This window comes from Ambystoma mexicanum, chromosome 11, assembly GCF_040938575.1.
Source record: "Ambystoma mexicanum isolate Mex_15411 chromosome 11, UKY_AmexF1_1, whole genome shotgun sequence".
In the NCBI taxonomy this organism is placed as follows: domain Eukaryota; kingdom Metazoa; phylum Chordata; class Amphibia; order Caudata; family Ambystomatidae; genus Ambystoma; species Ambystoma mexicanum.
In genome coordinates, this window is record NC_090934.1 from 1,183,409,306 (window position 1) to 1,183,432,028 (window position 22,723).

General features: G+C 45.3%; 1 protein-coding gene across 2 annotated transcripts in view; it reads right to left on the bottom strand.

Moving 5' to 3' along the window:
* ULK3 (unc-51 like kinase 3) overlaps positions 1 to 22,723 on the bottom strand; it is a 532,836-nt gene that overhangs the window by 508,334 nt on the left and 1,779 nt on the right. Inside the window, exon 2 of one of the 2 annotated variants that reach the window (XM_069624512.1) lies at positions 475 to 612. In XM_069624512.1, coding sequence (XP_069480613.1) covers positions 475 to 612 — 138 coding nt within the window. Of the gene's footprint in view, positions 1 to 474; positions 616 to 22,723 lie in introns of both variants that reach the window. The other variant, XM_069624511.1, reaches the window with a different exon arrangement.

Genomic DNA, 22,723 nt, shown 5'->3' on the forward strand with positions numbered 1-22,723 from the left:
GCAAAAGTTGAAGTTACAAGTACTATGAGACTTTTTGGACATTGATTATTACAACAATGTGAGAAATCATTGAAACAATTTTCAACAAATACAATGTCAATGAAAAGTTGTTCTTGAAATTGTAACCAGTAAAACGTTTTCCCGGTGGTTGGGATGTCAGAGAGTGTCACACTACAGCTAGGAGGTAGGCAAGCTTAGTCTGCCCAATCAAGACGTTTCTAACTAACCACAACCAGAATGTGGCACATTGCGTCCCAGCAGGGCACTGCACACGGTCCGATTAAATATTAACACTTGCTTGACTTCTCTGAGACTCTATATCATATACAACTTTACCAGCATGTACTCAGTCCTACTGCTGCACAGAACATTGAATTTATTTAAACATAGGCTGATGTAGACTCCCTACTTGTTGCACTGCAATAAGAAAAAACAACACCACACTGTTGTATCTGCCCTTTCATAGCACCTTACCTGGAAGTCCTTTAGCTCCACAATGTGGGGGTGGCGGATTTGTTTCAGGATCTCAATCTCAGTCAGCAGGTTCTCCACTGAAACCTTGTTCAAGGACTTTTTACTCACACACTTGATGGCCACTACTTCCCGACTGTTCTTCTGAAACAGAGAAGGAAATGTCAATCATGACATGGGAGAATGACCTGCTCCGATTATGATAAAATGGACATCATCAATTTGGAGACAGTAAAGATGGCCAATCAGCAGAATCAAATACTGGACAATCCCCAAATACCCACCGTCATCAAGGGATTGAGTATCAAGAATCACAAGACATTGCACATCCTCAACCACAAGACACTGGCCACTGTCACGAAAACTGGCAAAAAGTGTATACCCTTTTCCCTTAAAAGGCGTCTTCACTGCAATCATGATTTTAAAAAAATGCATGGAGTGGAGTTCAACCTTGTCCTCAGGTGGGGCTTGGGGGCTGGGAAGCGCAACCGAGCACAGCCAAGATGGCCGTGAGCCTGTGGAGCTCCCACGCACCTCAACAGATCCGGTGAATAGCCTGAGGTTTTCCTGACTGAGTTTTCACTCAGAAGCATGCCGTGCTGGAGGAAGCATGCACCTCCAGGGAGGCGAAATTTGGAATCGATTGGAGCCGGGGAAGCAGAGTTTGAGGACACGCAGAGGTCCTGAGGCACAGCGGCTCAGAGGCGGGGAAGGAGGAGCCGTCTCTTGGTGCGGAGATCGGGTGAGCCCCTGGCTCAAAGGAGGGAAGTGCTGCCACACAGTGCAGTGAATGCGGCACAACACGAAGACGTTGAGAGTCCCATCTGGAACTCAAAGAGCCAGCGCGAGGTGACTGCTCGGTGGGACTCCAGGCACCGACCGTCCAGCCTGCCGGGAGACCTGACAAGATCCTGTCTGCTGGCGTGAGCCGCAACACCGGGGGGGAGGGTGCTGGCAACCTGACCACGCGGCATCAGCAAGGACCCGGCACTGCAGAGGTCAACAGAGAAGCCCGTGGATGGGGGGGGCTGCAGAGCCGCGCCCCGAAGCGACTGCTGGAATAGGCCTCCCAAAGACGGGAAGAACCTCGGAAAACACACCCTGGGATCAGCTGACAAGAGGGGAAGCCAGGACGATACTGAGGGCCCCGATTGTACAGCTTGAGGGGGGGGGGTTATGTGGACTCCTATATCGCCAGTCTCCGCCAGCTGGGCAGCAGGATCTGCTGAGTTAGTGCGGAACCAGGACATTAATAACGGCAGATACACCTTGTTGCGAGGAAGAGCGAGAATATTTCCCCGCCGGCGGCGTCAAGTCCACGCATGATCGGCCAGGAGGAGTGATGAGGGAAGGCCCCCCAGGACAGAAACTTGCCGGCAGGTAAAATTGGACAACGCTGATACAAGTAAGCTGACAGGGGGAGGGAGGAGAATGCTCCAACGGCGCTACACCGCCATCCCCAGTGATAACACTCGAAACTCAAAAAAGGGCACAAAGCAACGTGGTGACCCGCCAGGTGCCGACCCCGCTCAGTGTCTGGGACTGATCAGGACTGCTGAAACAAAATGAAACAATAGATATGTGGCAATGAAACTGCACTGATCCTGGCCCATCAGCTACAGGGCACACAGGTGGACCTCGCTCAACGCACAACTCCAACACAGAAGGTATCACATTGCCCTACCCGGGAGAAGCGGGCGCTTTCCCCCAACCATAGGGCTGGGGTCTTGCATCACTGGTGGTGAGGACAACAATCTGAAGAGCAAGTTGGACAGTGTTACACAACATAACATAGTGGACAAAGGCACTGGCCGACGAGAAGAAAGAAGGGCATAACTAGACAGACTTTCACGGCCACTACTGATAGTGGTATCTGAACCAAGGGGGGCCCAATGACATCGGACTATCGAATTAATGAGGAGCAGGACCAGATCCCGATTTGATCCGGAACCAGGCCTGTAAAGCAAACGTTGGTGTGAAATAAGTTGCCAGAATAGGTGGGGACAGGGGTTCAACATCAGCCTATTACTGTGGAGCCCTAATGTTCACGGAGAGCCTTGGCCTTTGTCAGCAAAAACGAGACACTGGAAATTGAAGGGGAGAGGAGGGAGCATAACCGGACGGCTCCTGTGGCAATAGTAGATCATAGTATGCACAATCAGGGACAACCAATAACATGGGACAATTAAACAAATGGAAGGCAGCACCTGACCCTGGCCAATCCCGGGGCGGGACCTGTACGGAGAGCGATGAAGTGAATCGAGTTGCCAGAGGCGAGGACAGCTGGCACAAGACCAGTCTATTCACTTGGTACCCTACTGATTGCGAGGCGCCCCGGCTCCTGCTATACAAAACCAGACAACAAACCCCAGCCCTGCTCTGCACAGGGACATAAGGGTTGTAAAAGGAGAGCACTCAGAGGTCAAAACTAGAGGTATACCCCAGGACAGCGAGCAGAATATAACACAGTGGGCCTCATTACGAATGTGCTGGGCCGGAAACAACGGTGCAGCACACTACGGGTTTGCCTGCCGGAGCCGCTGTCCCCAACAGGGCAGACCCTGCTGGACACAGAAGCCACGGTAGGAAAGCCGTCACGGAAGCACCGACACTGTTAGCAACGATTTCGGTGCTTTCGTGTTCCCCTTCCCATTGAGTCCTAAGGGACTCAATGGGAATGGGGAATTACAATTTACTTTCCGGAACGCCGGGGTTGTAATCCTCCAGTGTTACCGGCAAGCCAGGCGCCGGTAAGTAAGTCCGGCAGCAACCCACCATTAGCACCGGCAGGATTACCGCCTTACTTGTAATGAGGCCCAGTGTGACCATATCACATAGGCTGCAGGAGCAGCTGAGATGTCTAAGTCCGGCAAAGGGGGCCAACAACAGTCTAAACTACACTTCAACACACCTTCCCAAATGAGGAACAACAAACCGATGGAAGTTTCTCCGGAAGCACGGATCCAGCCAGCACCCCAGGATCCAGCTGGGCTGGGTACTCTTACCTGCTAGGTCGATCACATGCAGGTCCGCCTGGACAAGCACGGGGAGAGGCCAGATGAGGTAGAGGGAAGAGTGTCCAGTGTGGAAGAAGAATCTGCGTCAGCGACCAGAGACATGACACTTGTGAAGCGGGCGCTCAAGGAGCTTGCCGACAAACAAGGCGACTTGGAGTCAAGATCCAAAAGGAACAACCCAAGGATAGTCGGGGTTTCCGGAATCAGCGGAGCAGAGGAATATGGAGCCCCTCTTGGAGGAGATAGTATGGGAGGCACTTGGGTCAGAGGAGTTTTCCGTGGTATACATAGTGGAGAGATTGCACTGGATACCCAGCGGGAGGAGACTAATCGCAGGGGCACCACCTCAGCCGATCATAGCCCACATGTTAAATTATTGAAACAGAGACGCTGCCCTCCGCAAAGCCCGAGAAAAAGGGAGAGTGACCTACAAAGGAGACACGATTAAACTCTTCTCGGATTGAGGGCTCACAGAATACGGACGAATTGGGGTTGTCGGTGGGGGTGGGAAATGGGGGGGGGGGATCAGTAAAAGGACTACATTATATGCAGAGTGTGCAGGAATCACGCAGTAGGACCAAAGGGGCAATATAGTGACAGACCACCTGAGGGTCCCCCCCTGGAAAATATACATGCTTTCACAATGACCAATGACACCACTTAGTTTTGTTACCTGGATTGTCAGGGGGTTAAATTGTCCGTCAAAAAAACGGAAGGTCCTACTATTGCAGCGCCATCTGGTGGGCATTGCATTTTTACATGAGACCCATTTAACGTTGGAGTCTAAATTTGGAAGGAGCTGGGGCTGCCATAGATACTTCTCGTCGTACTCTTCCTATGCAAGGGGTGCGTGTACCCTCATACATAGTTCAGTTGTGTTCTGTCACACCAATGTCTTTAAAGATCGGGAGGGGAGGGCTCTTGTGGTGCAGGGTACTATTCTGGGGAGGTTATACACCCTAATGAACTCAATCCAAACGAGGATACAGTAAAAACGCTGGATTGGATTTAGTTGTAACTGGGGAAGCTACCGCCGGGGGAGATAATCTGGGCGAGTGACTTCAACGCGGTTATGAACCCAGCACAGGACCAAAAAGGGAATATCCATTGCCCAGGGAGTAAGGGTGACAAATACATTACAGGGCATATGCCTCACATGGAAGATTGAATACGTGTGAAGAATCAGGAATCAGGGTATAAGGCAATACACACACCACTCCGCACCACATAACTCAGCAGCACGACTAGACTTCTTTTTGACATCACAATTGCTGTTGAAACGAGTCAAGGAGATAAACATCCTTGCCTCTACACTGTCAGATCATGCCCCTGTGCTGATGGGTGTTGAAATAACAGCCCGTATGTGAGAGAGGTCACCCTGGAGATTCAAAAGTGAGGGTCTCACGGACACAGTGCTTAACCAAGGCCATAGATAACTTTTTCAAAATCAATATGGGCTCGGTGGGGTTTGCAGGGACACTGTGGGAGATTTTCAAATGTATGATCAAAAGGGAGTGTATATCCAGAGAATCAGGGATTCTAAGGCAAATCAGAAGGGAACTGGCTTCTAAGGAAAAGTAAAATACAAGCAATGCAAATGACTGTGCCCATGCCATCAAACCAAGAACAAGGGGAGATTCTGCAACAATTGCAGGACTTTCAGGAGCTAGCACAAAGAGAAGCCAAATACATATGCCAAAGGGCAGCAATATGTCAGTATGGGGAGGGACAGAATCCAGGCAGGACACTGGCCAGGGCAACCAAATTGGATAATCTTACGGGCAGAATCCCAGCAATATCGGATGGCCAGAGGGTGGATACATTTTAGGACAATGAGATTGTCTAACAATTCCTGGGGTTCTATGACCAATTATCCTCTTCCCAAACCCGCCCTCCCAGCCGGAGATGGATACATACCTAGATCAGGTGGCTCTACATTGGTGCACGGATGAACAGAGGAAATGGCTGGGTCACCAACTGACATTAGAGGAGGTGCTGAGTGCTATTAAATCCCTACCATCAGGGAAATCTCCAGGACCAGATGGGTTCACGTCAGCATTTTACAACCATTATGCCGATAGGCTCACCCCCTACCTGCTACAGATGTATCAGCAAAGCCTGGTAGAGGGACATCTGCCAGAATCCCTGAGGGAGGCAATGGTAGTGGTATTATTAAAGCTGGATAAAACCTTTAATGACTGCTCCTGCTACCGCCCGATATCACTTATTAATCTCGACAACATTTTTGCGAAAATCCTGGCATCACAATTGTCACACGTGATGCAAACAATGGTGAGAGCGGACCAGTCAGATTTATACCAGGGTGCTCAACCTCATATGGGCTAAGGAGCAGGAATCAGTGGTGGCAACACTAATGGACGCCACTAAGGAGTTTGATTCACTTGAATGGCCGTTCCTGTTTTCTGTGCTACACCAGATGGGGTTTGGCGAGCAGTTCATAGCTCTGGTGTCATTATTATACAGAAGCCTGGTAGCCAAGATAAGCGTGAATGGTCAACTGTCTCCGACTACAGCACTGGGAAGGGGGACATGACAAGGGTGCCCCCTCTCCCCTTTACTGTTTGCTGTGGCAATAGAGTCGTTAGCAGAAAGAATAAGAGAAACGCATCTACATCATGGAATCCAATTGTATACTCACGGTAGTAATATCACTGTATGCAAACAATATGGTGTTCATTAAGGATCCTAGCACCAACCTGGACCCAATCATGCGATTTGGGGACCTTTCGGGGCTAAAAGTGAACACCACTAAATCGGTCTTCTTCCCATTGACAGAGAAGGTGGTACAGTATCCTGACGGGTGGGGGTTCCAAAGGCGCATGACCCAGACCTGCTATCTAAGGATTAATATAGCTAGGGACATTAGGGTTGCATATAGTAGCAACTATCTAAGAGTTCTGGAGCAGGAAGAACATCCCTCTCAACCTGTATGGCAGGATATCTGTGATTAAAATGACATTACTCCCCAAATTCCTGTATGTTTTCCTAAATGCCCCAATAATGGTTCCCAGGGATTACTTTCGGGAGCTGAAATCAGCAATACTGTAGTTCATATGGGCAGGTAAGCAAGCTAGGGTTTCCTGGGACAAACTGGCAGCGCCTATACACAAATGGGGGTCTGGCGATGCTGGAATTTGAGACATATTATAACGCTACACAGGCAGGGTTTCTCCTGCACTGGTTTGGGGAGCGAGGAGACAGAAGACACGTGGAGGTTGAGAGGGCAATCGCTGTGCCTTCCCTCTTGAGGTCCGTAATCCTCACAGCACTGGGTAGGACACACAGACCACAATACATGGTAGATATAACCTGAAGGGCCTGGAACCGCATAGAACGTAAGACTAAGGGGTAGATTCTCTACTCCCCTAGGCTCCCTGTAATATATATCCCAGAGATCCCCATCACTGGTCAGGCTGGCTATGTGGCCTTGATGAAGAGATTGAGAATGACACACATAAAACTGGAAACACTGAAGGAGAAAAGGAGAATTATCCGCCGTGCTGGATGTATTCTTATACTATAGAATGAAGGTGGCCACGTGGCATATGGTCTCAACTTTCCTCAGGCAGCTGCAGATTGCCTGCACACTAACTGCTTCAGGGGGGTTTTGGCAATAAAGTGACATCATGGTTGTGCGCCATGAGTCTCAACTCTGGGTAAAAGGCCCTGGGGAGAGAGATTTCCGAGCAGACCTGGAGGTATTGTTGTGAGATGACAAGAAAAGGGGCCATCAAAGCGAGATTTAAACAAATCCATTTCAAATAGCTGCACCAAATCTATTACACACCGGCTCAATTGAAAGGATACTTCCCAGAAAGCTTGGGGAAGTGTTATCAGATGCGACAGCTCATTGGCCGATTTTCTCCATGTGGCCTGGGGCTGATTTGTCAAAAGAAATTCTGGGAGCAGGCATTTCAGACGATCAGTGGCATCACGGGACAGGAGGCAGAACTAAATCCACTGATGGCTTTGATAGGGTATACAAAACTGATCCCCAAACACGCACGAAAACTGGCAGGTCTGCTCCTGATACTAGCCAAGAGACGGGTGGCGATGGTGTGGGGAAAGAAACAAAGCCCAAAGATAGCTCAATGGAGGGCGGATATCTTAAACTGTAATGACATGGAGAGTGGATAAGGTTCTTTGTCACATAATCAATACAGCGATAGATGCATGTGGGACCCTTATACGCAATTCCTGATTAGACGGATCGAGGAGGAAGAGGTGGAAACCGCCACACCACAGCTTCAACTGTTGGTAATAACAATGAAGTGCTGTGTTATTAATAAAGACTTTTTAAGACACTTAACCAATGCGGAATGCCGAGGAAGAAGATCCCAGAGAGGCACTGTGTGATAAAAGCACGGCATATGGAGTAGCAAATAGATTTGTATCACGGAAACTGTTGGACGGTACCGAGGGGAATGGAGGGAGTTACCTGTTCGTTGGCACGTTGATGCCGGTTTTGTTTCAAATGCCAATAATAAAAAAAATGTTTTATGGAGTGGAGTTCAACCTGATGGGACCAACCTTAGATTTGTGCCATTTTCAGATACAAACAATCTTTGTTTCCAGCTGCACCAATTCACATGCTATGCTCTTCATTTCATGCAAAGGTGCAAGTACTAGAACATAAGGCAGACCCAGGGCCCGATAAAATTCATGGGCGTTCTGACGGTAATGGAAGAGAAAGGACTGAGAGATTGAGCATAGATTGAGAAACGGAAGTGGTTGGCAGTGAAGTGGAGGCCCTTGGGAGAAGGAAGCGAAGGAAAGTGGAGCAAGAAAGAGAAGGAAGGTGGAGCAAAGAGGAGAAGGAAGGTGGAGCAAGGAGAAGTGAGGAAGGAAGGAAGCGGAGGTGAAAGCAAGGAAGATAAGGAAGGACGAAGCAAAGAAGAGAAAGGAAAGTGGAAGCATGGAAGGCAAGGATGGTGAAGGCTGAAGTGAAGGCACAGAAGAGGAGGGCATATGATATGTCAGGAGAGGAGAAAAGAGGAGTGAAAGAGAGGGAGAAAGGCTGTGACGGTACACAAGTATAAGAGTAAGACCAGGTGGTTGGGATCAGAAGGAATGCAGAACGATAAGAGGGTAGAAAAAATAACATCCAAGGAAAGGAGAGTGAGGAAACCAGAAGGAAGAAAAGAGAAAGGCAAAGGCAATTAGGATGTGCCATCTGAGAAAACTAGGGTGAAATGAAACATCAGACGCAAGTTAGAGCTGAGAGTGAAACAGGGTAGGAGGAAACATCAGGAGGAGGAGAGATTGGAGTAAGAGAGAAGCAGGAGACACCAGGAGGAGGTAGAAGAAGATCCAAGAGAGAAAGAAGGTTGGAAGGCGATATTTGGAGGCGAGTGAAGGAAATAGCAAATAGAGGTTAGGAGAAAGGGTGGAGGTATCAGCACATGGCATAGCATCGAGAGGGTAGAACTGGAGGAGGATAAACCACTTGAGAGAAGAGGATAAGAAGTGTACAAGGGATTCCCCTATGGGAGAGAGCTGGCAAGCCACTGATGACCAAAGTGAGGCCAGGTGAGAGAGGTAGGAGTGAAACCTCTAGACTTCCTCAGACTCCCAGGCTCTTGGTAGAAGCATTCAGATCTCTTGATTACTACCAAGCCCCAACATTTGGCATAACCCAGGCCTAAGGTTCGGGCACAAAGCGCACAGAAGAGGCAACTCCAAAGATCATGGAAGAGAATTAGACTCTGTAAACGAATGGGACAAGAAAGAAGTGGGATGGACATAAACCTATCAAGTATGTGAGTGGCTGAACAGATTGTCGACACCAGGCAAGGAACCCGAATGAAGATGTGCAAGTTAAAAGACTTAAGCCCTGATTCACAGAGCGCTTCCCTATGGAATTAGGCCATTATAAAATGCTTCTGTGAATCAGGCCCTTAAACGGTTACAGGCTTATACAAGTCGTCCAGCTGTTGTCTACACCAGGGAAAGAACCTGGATAGAGATTTGCAAGCTGCAAGATACATGTTTGGCGGTGAGGGAAAAGTGCTGCTGAAAGTGGCAGTAATTCCGTTAATGCCACTTTTCCCACACCGCCAAACTACAGGTTTGCCGGTGGGGGCTACCAAATTTACCTCCAGCCAACGGCTAGAGGTAAAGCAGGCCCTCACCAGCAAAATACTGCAGCTAATACCGGCAATCCACTCCATGGAGTCTTATGGGACTCCGGGGAATGGGGAAGGACTGACACTGCCTGCACCGGATATTACCAGAATATCATGCGCCGATAACTGTAGGTTTGTTTGCCAGTATCCCACCGGAAATTACCTGTGGGTACCGGCAAACTGATAACAACCCCCTTAAACTAGTACAGGCTCAGAGAAGCCATCCAGTTGTCAGTGAAGTTTTATTTTTGATTTTGCCCAACTCTGCAACTAGACCTAATAAATCTTTGTTGCATTTTAACGGTTTGTGTCTGCCTCGTGTTGATCCAACTTGGCTTAGTAAACACGCCCACACCGGATCAGATATATGCAAAGCATCATGGGGCTAGAAGTGTAATACTTCACACGTTCACTTCACGTTATGCCTCATTCACCGCAGTGTGAGAGGTGTACCTCTCCTTTTCCCAAGAATGAGTCATAATGTGCCATCCATTACAAGGTGAATTTTCAGCCCTGCACCCCAGGTTGTAATTGTAATTGGCTATTTATAACACGCTTTATACCCAAGAGGTTTTTATGCGTGGACCTGGAGATCGAAACTGTGTTGCTCTGCGTCGTCTTGCTTCCAAGACAAGTGTGTTGCCCCTGAGCTATCCTCCCTTGTGAAACATGTCCCCTGCTGAGGAAGGTGCCATGTACTCCTTCAATGTTATGAGATAAATGTGTCCAACATCTCTGAGATGCATGTGCCCAACATCTCAGATGCATTTTAAGTAAAACCCTGGTGAGACAATTGCCAAGTAATCTAGCTTACAGCTCTTTCCCTGTATCTCTGGCTGAGCCTTGAACTTCTATGCATTGTGTTAAGATGTTTACCCACACATCACAAGAGGTATGCAGAGGCACATGTAGCTTGCGGGTGTTTGGCAATTTACCCACTCATTGTTCACCCTTGGCCATTCTAATCCCTATGGCCATTCCACCCACTGACTATCCCTCCCCACACAAAACACATTCTCTGGGATCTTGTTGAGCTAGCATTGTGCTTTTATAGAGATTGCAAATGGTATTGTATCAGTCTTCAGAAAGGTAACAGCTTACTTGCATCCATTTTACAAAACTAAATAAAAAACTGAGTCGATATGAAAAGTTGTTTGAAATTATTTGTAAGTCCACAACACGTACAAACATCTAAGAGGATTGTGAAAGATTGGTGTGCTTCAACCAGGTCACTGGCCTATTGCGCCTGCCTCATCCACATCTATCCCCCCTCCGTCATCAATGGCAGTTCACACCTGTGGCCGCCCGCTGGAAAGGAGGACTGGGTGGTTAGGAAGGCTTGCGGTGCCGTACACCATGTACACCTCAAATGAATCTTTGGCACAGCGGCCATATTGGCAGCCCAGTCACAGTGCCTCCAGACTTCCCTTTGAAGACCCCGTCCCTGCAATCAACATATGGCTATGTCCTTTGAATGTGTTCTGGTCCCATTTCGCTCTCCTTATCTACATCCATCCATCCCCCCCTCCGCCATCAATGAAATTTGCATCTGTGGCCGTGGGCTGGCAAGGGGGCTACACTGGCGGGGTGGAGGAGGTCCAAAACTGTCATAGAGACCTGGTGGGTGTGAATGAACACATCAGACATTCACATACATACCCACTTCTGGTAGCCTTTATAAACACTGTTGAAGTAACCAAGAAAACATCTCTAAAATCGACTACGCCAATCACTACCTATCACAATTGTTATGACCGGCTCTTGGTCATAGAGTTCACTCCAAGGGACACTCAGGATACACAGGCCAGGCACGCATAGTGGTTACTTTATTAGGGTTCTTCTGTTACAAGGATCAGATGTCATCATAGTTATTAGGAGATAAAGAGGAAAAGGGACAGGAGCCCACTGGCTCCCACCACCCAGGCTCACCTAATCTAACTGCCTGGGTTAGAACCCATTCAACTCAACATTCTGACCTCACACTCCACACTCACAGCCTACATTCTGATGGTGACATCAATCCTGGCTCAGCACACATGCAAGTATAAGAGCCAACCCTAACAACCCTTTTTCCTTTCTGGCTGAATCGACTCATCTGCTCTTCTAACGGTTAGTCACATTTACTATTGTTTGCTCCAGTTTCAATGTTATATGCTCTGCCACTTTCTATTGCTTTATACTAAATATACAACCTATTCCCAATTTAAGAATTCAAAAAGTCTACACCATTTTCAACCGTCCTATGTACTTTTATCTCTGTAACTAGCACATGGCCCAATTGATCAATACCGTCTCTTCTAATTTTCAGTGTTATGCGGATGACACTCAGCTCCCTTTCAGGCTCCCTCAGCCTCCTTTCCTCCTTTTCTCATTCCCGAGTGTCTATCCGCGATTCAGGATTGATGTGCCTCAAACGATCTCTGCCTTAGTGCCAGTAAGACTGAGATCCTTCTGGTATCCATGCTCCTGCTTTCCACTTCTCACTCTGGCCGCCCTCCTTGGGTCCTGTACCTTCACCTTCCTGTGAGGCAAAAAATCAAAAGTGTCATCTTCGACTCCACTCTCTCCTTCTCTCCTCATATCACAGAGCTTGCCAAGAAGGACCACTTGCAGCTGACCCTCCTCAGAGGTCTTCTACCTTTTCTCACTTTCCCCCAAAAGATCACTGTCTCCAGAGCCCTGGTTCTCTCCAGGCTGGACTACTGCAACAGCCTTGTTCTCAGTCTGCCTACATCTACGCTTCACCTGTTTCTACTAATCCAGAAAAGGACTGCAAGACTTATCCTTGGCCTCGAGCCCAGGCACTGGATCTCTCCAGCCCTGAAATCTCTCAATTGGCTCCCGGTGACAGCAAGAATCAAGTTCAAGACCCTCTGCATCCTCCACAGGGCCTCCTGGGGCTGGGACCCACAATACATACCACTCTCTCTTCTGAAATACCTTCCTTCTAGAGCCCTACGCTCAGCTACATCCAACTCGCTGCGGGTCAGACGCTTCTCCAGACAGAGTGGGTGGCAGATCTCTCTCCTCTGCAGGTGCCTCCCTCTGGAATGGCCTCCCTGCAGCTCTCAAGACTTGAGCCGTCCACCAGAAGTTCCTGAAGAAGCTCAAAACCTTTGACTTTTCCTCTGCCTTATCTCTCTCGCTTCCTTGCTAACTTACCTGCTTGGCTATCCTTAAGAGTCTCACTGGGTACTAGGCTCCTCCATGAACAGCCTTCCTTGCACTGCCTCTGGGCCTTTCGCACACTTAAGGGTCATAACTGTAATCCCAACAACCCCCCTGCCTCCTTGCACTTACCCAGAGATGCTCTGCTCTGGCTGCACTTACTCAGAGCCATGCTGCCCTGATCCCTCTTCTCCCTAACTTCTCCCTTGCACTTCCCCCTCTCCTTTACCCCTGCACTTCGCATTGTTGCACTTGCATGACCTGAATGACACAAGGCCTAACAGGATCATTTGTCTTGTCTACCCCCTCTTCCCCCCATCTTCCCTCCCTTGTCTTGTGGTGCCTAGGAACAGTTGTGTACAGGCGGGTTTTAATTGTTAAATCATATCAAATCACATAACAGAGTATTGCTTCCAAATTTAATATTTCATAGCGCATATTTGCCTTAGGTGGCATTTTTAAAAATGTACTTTTATTATCAATGCAATGGGATGTTTGATGTACTCACTGTGAACATTCTTTACAGTAATTCTTTGTAGTTTTTTTTTTACAGATCATAAGGAAAATCAAAAAAATGCCATCACATATATTTTGCGGTTGCCCCAACGTCAGCCATGCCAAAAGTGAAAAAAAAGTTCTGCATATTCGAAGGATATAAATGTAGTACAAAAAAAATGTGCTGTTGAACTGCAGATTCTCAGTGTCTGAGATTGAAGGCAGAGCGAACAATATCTTGGCAGACGTAAGTGGCAATCGATTCGGCATCTGCAGCATGCACTTCTTTGAAGATATGTTAGTAAAGTCAAAGTTCATTAAAAAGCGTCACTCCAGACTCCATCGCAAATTATTTCCCAATGCAGTTACTACTGAATTTGAGCACATGCTGACCCAGGAGAGCAGTTTAGTGGAGGCAGACTTTTTAAATGGATTTGACTTTCTTCTCTTTTTTTTCAATATAATATGTTTTTTAAATGATCATTTAATACATTGAAATAGTCTGTGAACAGGTTACATAACGAACGGTTTGGAATTTTTGTGGAATACTTCCGTTGATATTTTACTGCACAAGTTGCCTGCGTAGCACAATGTACTGTGGTTTATACAATTATAACTTTTGATTAGTTTGTGTAACCCTAGTTTAGGGATACACTAATAGTTCGGTGCAAAGTGAGCCTTCTCGAAAAACATACATTGTGTCTTTTACAAATATGTAATTTTGTTAAATGTGTCCATTACCATTTCTGTGTTTACGTAGAACGCACTGATGGAAGTACAGACCGTTACAAAGGAGGAAACCACAGACACGTCCAACATCCATCTAGTGGGGCTGAGTGACTTGCACATAAACTGATATTATCGCTCTTTATGTGGTCTAATTTATAATACTGATGTACATTTTATATTTCTCACTGGTATGAATATATGCAACAATTAAAAGGACCAAGACTGTATATCTAGCACTATTCCAGAATCAACAGCAACCTCACTCGCCTATCAAGTCATTGGGCCTCATTATAAGTTTGCTGGTCCAGAAACAACGGTGCTGGTAAGCTACAAGTGTGCCTGCCGGAGCTGCTGTGCTCAACAGGTCTGACCCTGCTGGGCACAGCGGCCACGGTAGGCAGACTTGTCACGGGAGCACCAGCAGAGTTGCTAACGGTGCTAGTTCTCCCGTGTCCCCACTCCTATAGAGTCCCATAGGACTCTATGGGAATGGGGAGTAACAGAATTACTGACGCCTGACTTCCTGTCCCCCGGACTTGGAATAGCTCAGTGGCACCGGGAAGTCAGACACTGGTAATTTTTTACAGGTCTGGCGGCAACCCATCAATAGCACCAGCAGGGGTACCGCCAGACCCGTAATGAGGCCCATTATTTTATACTAATCCTTCAGATGTGAAAATACAAAAAATCTATTTGGTTAAGTTCAACTTAACAATAATCAATATTTTTTAAGTACAATTTTTGCTTTTGAAACAAAGTTAACGCACAACAATGCCATTTGAGTGGTCTCCAGGACGATCTGTAATGCAAAGAAGGTAAGCGGGTGGTTAGTGGGGTTGAGTGGGACAAGAGCAAGAGAGCGGACTGTAGTGCTGTTCGTTTTGACAGGTGTATGCAGAGGAATGAGTTCATTACGGATTGTTGGAGAAATATTTGGAAATCCAAACAAGTGCCTCCCTATACGTACAGCTATACAAGTTGCATTTAGGCTTCTATGTAAATATTGACCATCTTTTGAGTGTAAATTCGGTTTTCAATTTGCAATACTGTCATTAAATTGCAAAGCATTAGATCAATAACGTTGATGTATTTCTCACTGAAACAAATGCCACAACGAAAGTTTATACAATGATAACTGTAAATTACTTTGTGTATCCCTAGTTTAGGGATGCACTAGTAGTTCAGTGCAATGTGAGCCTCGAAAAACGTACATTGCCTGGTTTACAAATAGGTCATTCTGTAGTGTTGTTTACCATCTCTGTATTTACGTAGACCGCACTGATGAAGTACAGACTGTTACCATGGAGGGAACCACAGACACGTCCAACATCCACATGGGGAGGCTGAGTGACTTGAACATACACTTACTTTATCGCTTTTGATGTGGCCCAATTTATAAGACTAATGTAAATGTTCTATTCAACAATGGTCTTAATATAGGTATCTATTGAAGGACCGAGATTGTACATCTACCGATGTGACTTTACAACATATTTACCGAAATAATATTGATTATTCTTATGCACAATTTTGTAATTCGAAACAAAATTAACATGCAAAGATGCCACTTGTGTGGTCTCCAGGCACTCGGGTGCATCTGTAATGCAAGAAGGGAGGGTGGATGGTTAGTAGGGTTGAGTGTGAAAAGAGCAAGATAGTTCACTGCAGTGCTGTGGAGGGAGTCTGAGAGGTGAATGCAGATGAGAGACGTTATTAGTATGGATTGATGTTGCAATAACTGGAAATCCACTCAAGAGCATAGCAATCTAGAAATCTGTCCAAGTGGCATGTAGGCCTCTATGTAAATATCAACCATCTTTTGCATGAAATTCATTTTTCCATTTCCCTTCTACATCTATTATTGATATTACTTTGATATAGGGGGAGGCTGGAACTTCTAAAACATACTACTCTTCTACTGCAATCGGTCTGGTGAATGAGGTATAACAACTGAGAATTTATTGAATTATATTAATTGTTTTTTTAAATTTGAAATACTGTCTGCAAATTGCAAAGCATTACATCAACAACCTAAATGTATTTCTCACAGAAACAAATGCCACAATTAAAGAAAAACTTCATCAAAACCTACTTTGTTATAGAATTACAGACACTTTTACTAACTATATGAATGTAGTATGTTTTTGTTCACAAACTTAGCTGCTTGTTAAAAATTGTAATCTTTATAAAAAAAATCCATCATTTAATGAATATGTTTTGCAGAATGATCACACAGCAACTCCCTGCGACATCTCTGAAGGTTATCCAGTACACTTTAAAATCAGTTTTTTCAAATGTTACATATACACAGTGTTTGACTTTATGTCCATAATAATGACAAAATTGTTATCAGACAATTAACCGTATCTTTGTAGACATTTTTAACTGATTTTGTTAGGTCGACAATCATTAAATCAACTCCCTCAAGATGTAGTTCATGTGATCAATGATTCTAACTTTACAATGTTTAACAATCTAATATTTTTTGTTGAATTTGTTATGCATAAGGAATGTACTAATGAATTGGTCAAAATTGTAGAGACCCATGGACCAGAGGTATACATAAGATATTTATAAATTTAAAGTTATCTTATCATCATTTATAACATACGTGTGATATTTTAAATTCTCTAACGTTTACCAGAGTGAAATTGGTTTTATTAGTAGATATGTATATCTGAATCTTGAAGTTGAAGAACAAACTGCATGGTTCATACAATTTTCAAAATGCTGTTTTTCAGCTTGGTCTTGTAGTCAGTAAATCAAAATTGAATGTTCTAGGGAACATTCAGAAAACAAGGGTAAATAACAAAAACATTTGTTTTAAAATAAGTTGTTTATGTAATATTTTATTGATTTGACATTTGAGGACGTAATTCATATATGCTTACAAAAAACTAAGCATTTTTCTTTTCATCCATTAGAGACCTAGGAAGAAGATGAGCATGAAGACGCATACAACAACACAAACCAAGGATGTGGTTTGCCAAACCGATGTCAATTGGGAGCAGCTACTTCTGAAGCTCAGCATAGTCCAGTCAAGATTCACGCCTAAATGCAGATTTCCAGTGGCCGGAGTTTGAATGGAATGTCACCAGTGACCCATGGAAAGTAACCATGGATCATTGTTACAGCACAAACCTCACCCCGAAGAGACAGAAATAACAGGCGATTTTTCCGGATTGCTTGCAGAACGGCTCAAACAATCCAAACCCGCTCAAAAAATTACAATCTAAGAAACAGAAAATGTTCACTCTTTCCTCCAATACATTTGGAAAATCCAGAAATGTCACAAACAGAAATAAGTCAAGCAACTTCGCAATTGATCGACGATTGTACTTGTGTTCTGGATGTCACTCTTCCGAGTGTTGAGGACTTATGCACCACCATGGAATCGCAAACCACTGTACTGCAGGACGATTGGCTGTTAAGGGAGCCAAATTACATTGTATTCAACTGTTGCCTCATTCAGATTATGAAAATGATAAGATTTTATCATAAATTACATAGGAGCATTTGTGGGGAGCCATTGGTGAAATTTACTCGTATAGTTAAAAGGCACAAACCTGAAGATGAAGGGTAGCTTTGCAAACAGATCTCTCACTGCTTTCCTAAAAATAAATGCTCCAGTGTAGGAGCCCGCAAGTATTTGGTCATTATAACCCTAGACCTTTGAAACCACTGTATTTTGGAAAACTACAGATAGGAACTCCCTCTTAGAATATACTAGTTTCCACCAAAGGTCCCTCAAAGTGAACCTACCTTTTGGGCAATTCCTCCGCTTTAGGAGAAACTGTACCACCAAAATAGAATATGACAAGCAGGCTGAAAGACTCACATCTAACTTGAGGGAAAGGAACTACCCGAATAAAATTATAAGACAAGCACGAAAGAGGGCCAGAAATATCATTAGAGAGGTGACCCTCACTCAACATGGCAAAAAGGAAAGGGGTCCAGATGTCATCACAGCAGTCTTTAGCCATTCACCCGTCATTAACCGGCTCAAAAAAGAAATTCAACAATCTTGGCATCTTTTGAATGTTGATGAACATAACTTACCAGCGCCACTCTTTGCATCAAAAGAAGAAAAAAACCCTGAGACAGCCTAGTGCACACATATCAAGAAACCAAACCTCCTGAAATAAATACACTTTGGAAGGCACAGAGACTGCTTGGGCATGCTCCTTGTGGAAACTTCTCAGTGTGCCAATTCACAAAACGCAACACTGCAGTAGATATTGGCTGGAAATACCCATGGGAACAGAGGACTTTCACAAACTCTAACACCACAAACGTGGTATACCTCATTCACTGTCCTTGCAATATGAGATATATTTGCATGACAACACGTGCAATAAAAACTAGGATCTGTCAACATAGATCCAATATCAGGACCAAACGACTCACTGCTCCTCTAGTAGAGCATTACATGTCGAAGGGGCACTCAGAAAATGAATTGACATGGACTATTCTAGAGAAATTCACTGTACCAAAAAGCGGTGGGAATCTAGCGACATTGCTATTAAGACGAGAACAGATGTGGATCTTTAGACTCCATAGTCACAAGACCGGCCTCAACGAAGAAATATGTTGGCAAACATTAGCTGTGCAATAAGTTACACGATCTACACACGTGAGGGGTGTCTACATCAGCAACTGGGCACACACGGATGTCCATGCACTTAGCAATTAGGTCATTTTCAACCTTTTTCTCCACCCAGTCGACCCGCCCGCACCTAGTATTTCCAGCGCGCACCATACCGCTGTCTAGCAGCCAGCACCAATTGAACAACCAGTACTTTACTACATGGTGGGACACCTAAGCTATGTCTTGGGCAGCAATACATGCGTACAAAATTAGCTATCGGCACATACATGACCACCTAACAAATGGTATACGTGGATATAGTAGTCCCCATCGGAGGTATTACTCCACTACAGGTGAAAAGTCAGCTGAACACAACCTTGCGTGAACATTCGGCAGAACAGTTGCCTATGGGACTCACTTTCCCATATAAACAGTGAGTGGCTGCCCAGACCGCGGCAATTCTGTAGCTGTTTAGAAAGTGTTCATTATTATGAGACGCAAGATGTACGCATGATTTTACTATGCACAGACATTAGCACTGGTCATATGGTGACTGCGGATCTACAAGAACGACAATCCCCAGCAGCCCCGGGGACACTTGTAATTCTCGTGGAACACGTGACCACACATACGGGACTGTACAATACACAATTGGCCCAAAGACCACGATCCCCATCATGCCTTGGGACTCTGGCAGTCCGTCTACCTCACGTGACTACGCGAGGCGCATTGCAAAGAAATACGGACGTAGCATTACATGGCGGATGAGACCGCTGACTAATGGCAGGCGGTTCGTTTTTCGTTTGAGAGAGGAGACCCAGCAAAACCAAGGTAAGGAAGGGCAGGGGTCCCACGAAATCAATATAACAGAGTGAGAATCCAAAAGGATTACATTATAGACGCAGATTGATATGCTCTCATGTCAAGGAAACAACAATGCCTAAATTACTCCGATAGCCATGTGAAATGCACTGTATTTGCCGCACAGAAGTAATCGCTATTTTATTTACAAACGGCATAATTTCACAGAGCACAACCAATACTTACCTGATATGGTCCCCTCTGCACAGCTCCCTCCCACACCGGAGCAGGAAGAGGACCTGACATAAAAAAAAAAAAGACGCCAGCATTCGGGAAAAGAAACCACACCGCCTGACACCAGGGGACATGAACCCCACAGGTACTTTACCTTACTTTACCCATTCTGCTCTCATCCAGATACCACACATTTGTGACAGCACTTACTGTACATAGAACATTGAATGTAGACAAAGTGGCATAAAAAGGAACATTGTGTGGAGACTAAGTGACAAATCAGGACTTCTTTTTTAGGCTTTCAAAGCAGGAAGTCCCCAAGCATATAAGCGGTACCGACAAAGCTACTAACAACACTAGAGTGAATCCAGTGAGATCACAGGTAATACCCCCCGTTTTCTGCAGCTTCACGAGTATTGTAGTTCCATAGCCCCTTTATTGACTATCCCCTCCCCTTTGTCCATTTTTGTAACCCTACAGGGTCCACGACACAAGCTGCATTGCCCGTGGGAAACACCGAGAAAACTCTCCGACCGCCACGCCGTGGAGACCTGTGAAGAAATCATAGTGTCACTGAGAATGCGTGATTCTCTGCCCTGAAGAAGGCGGCTAGTTATCAGCTCCGCCGAAACCGGTTGACAAATTCTAAGAGTTGATAGGCCGATGACCTCAACTCCGAGATCCTATACACAATTGAAGATAGGGCTTGAGTAACTACACATCATTTTAACCTCACCCTACAGTAAAAGTACATTTATTATTAGATTACAACAAAAATCTGTAGGCTGTATTCGGCCATTTCGCCTCAACAGTTCTTTTGAATTTAAGACACATAGACTGGGGGCGGTATAAATAAAGAAGAAAACCGACCTACCAAGAAATGTGCACATAAGCATTTATTTTTAGGAAAGCAGTGAGCGAGCTGAGGGCAAGAATCTCTACAGCCCTTTGCAGGCCGTACACCATCGCTAATCTAGGGATGGTTGTGCCACACAATTGGGGACATGAGATATCTGAACACAGGGCCAGAGAGCTATCGTCAGGGATTTAGACCCAGGAATAATTTATTTTTAATAAAATAACTACTGTCTGTTTTGTGCTATATACATTGGGGCGTAGACAAGTAGTGGAAGCCCACTGAGCTCTACTGTGAGTATCTAGCTTTGCAAACAACCATAACACATTGTCATGGTCTGCTCCACCAATATTTGGGAAAGTGCCTGCTGGAAATTAACTTTTTTCCTCTACTTTGCTTTTTAGCGGATCAATATTCTGTACAATTTCAAGTTTCTGTACATTTGTGGGACTTGGGTTCCTTGCAAAAATCCAATACTACAGATATCAGAAGAAATTCTTGTTCCCGGCTATTAGCCAGAAATGAAAATCAAACAAATATCTTTGGACAATGCTTTCGATGGAAAAAGGCCCAGGTTTGCGGGTGATGGGACATTGTGACAGTCTAGCTTTCCCTGCTAAATACTGCACTTACCACTTCCAAGGGACGCAAACAAAAAAATAGTGAGTTCAGTTGTCGTGCAAGTGTCTGAATCTACATCTTCGGTTGTAAAACTATGGGTATGCAAATAGACACAATAGCCACTGACAGGCATGTGGTAATAGCCCAGGTCATGCGAGAGCAGTTCCCACACATACAGCATCAGTATGATGTATGGTATGGAACATGGAAAAATATTCTAAAAAAGTTACAGCTGCTAATAAAAAAAGGCTACAGAAAACATTTTAAGTTGGTCACATCAGCAACCATCTTTGGTGGAGCTCGTAACTTATGATGGATCTTTAGATCTGCTGCTCAAAAAATGACATTCATTGATTCACCATTGTTAAAACAAACACTCATGGGAATTAAACGAACATTTCCATGAATGTGCACGTGGACAATTAAGCAAGGAGCATGAGCACAAGAAAAGGTGGTTGGTGCCAGGCTCCCCTCCTCACAGAGCGCTCAAGAAGATGGTGTATGAAAACAATGCCATCAAGAGAAATGAGGCGACTCACCAAATTCTGCCACATTCCATAATATGTGCCTTAAGTACAGGCCTAAAAGGTTGCATTTTGCAATAGATGGTATGGAGGCCAGAACAAGACTGGCAGCATGTGCACATAACAGGAACGTTGGCAGAGCACAATCAAAAACAGCAGGAACATTTAGGATTCTCTGTTATAACAAGGAGCTTACCAAAAGAAGCAAACAGTGGGGGGCAAAGCCAATCTTTCAGCCGATGGATTTCATATTTGTAAAAGATCTGACATTGAATGTGCTGGTCATACAAATGCATACAAATGCATTAACTAGCTCCAGATTTGGTTCCCAAGACCTGGTCTATGCCACAGAACATTGCGATAGAGGTTGGCCCTCCCAAACATTAACTTGTTGAAAAGCTGACTTCAAGATTCAAATGATGTGTGTCGCCCATTACAAATGTATTTTTGTAAAGAAAGCCAGTTTGAACCGTTTACACTCTGTTTGAAATTTCTTTTAATTGTACAAAGTTGCAGAGAGTGGGGGCAGGTATCTCTACTCGGCTGATGCCTCCCTTTGGAACAGCTTCCATGACTTGAGCAGGCCCTCCTTAAATATGTAAACTGCTCAAAACTATGTTCTTCTCTACCTCTTTCCCTTCCCTGGTAATCACCCCACTGCTGCTGTGACCGGTGGCCTGACCTTCGTGAATCTTACATGATCCCAGGCCCTTCCTCCCAGTCCATTCTAGCACCCCTCCACCCTCACTGCACTGCTCTGTTGGTCTTCCCTCCCGGTATCTCCTCCAGCACTTGTCCACTCCTCTGCTCCTCCTTCCATCGCCATCCCCTGCACTTCTCCTCAATTGCACTTGCATGTCTGAATACAACAGTGGGACCATGATTGTATGGTCACTGTTTCTGCCATTGTTGTTATTATTTCCCCTGTTCCCATCCCATTATATATTTTTTTTATTCTCGATTTTACACATTTACATTGTACCGATGTGTGCCTGCCACGGTGCGATTCTTCCGGTTGATGGCTTCTTCAACCGAAATTGGACAATACTAGTGAACAACGTATCTGTGATCTC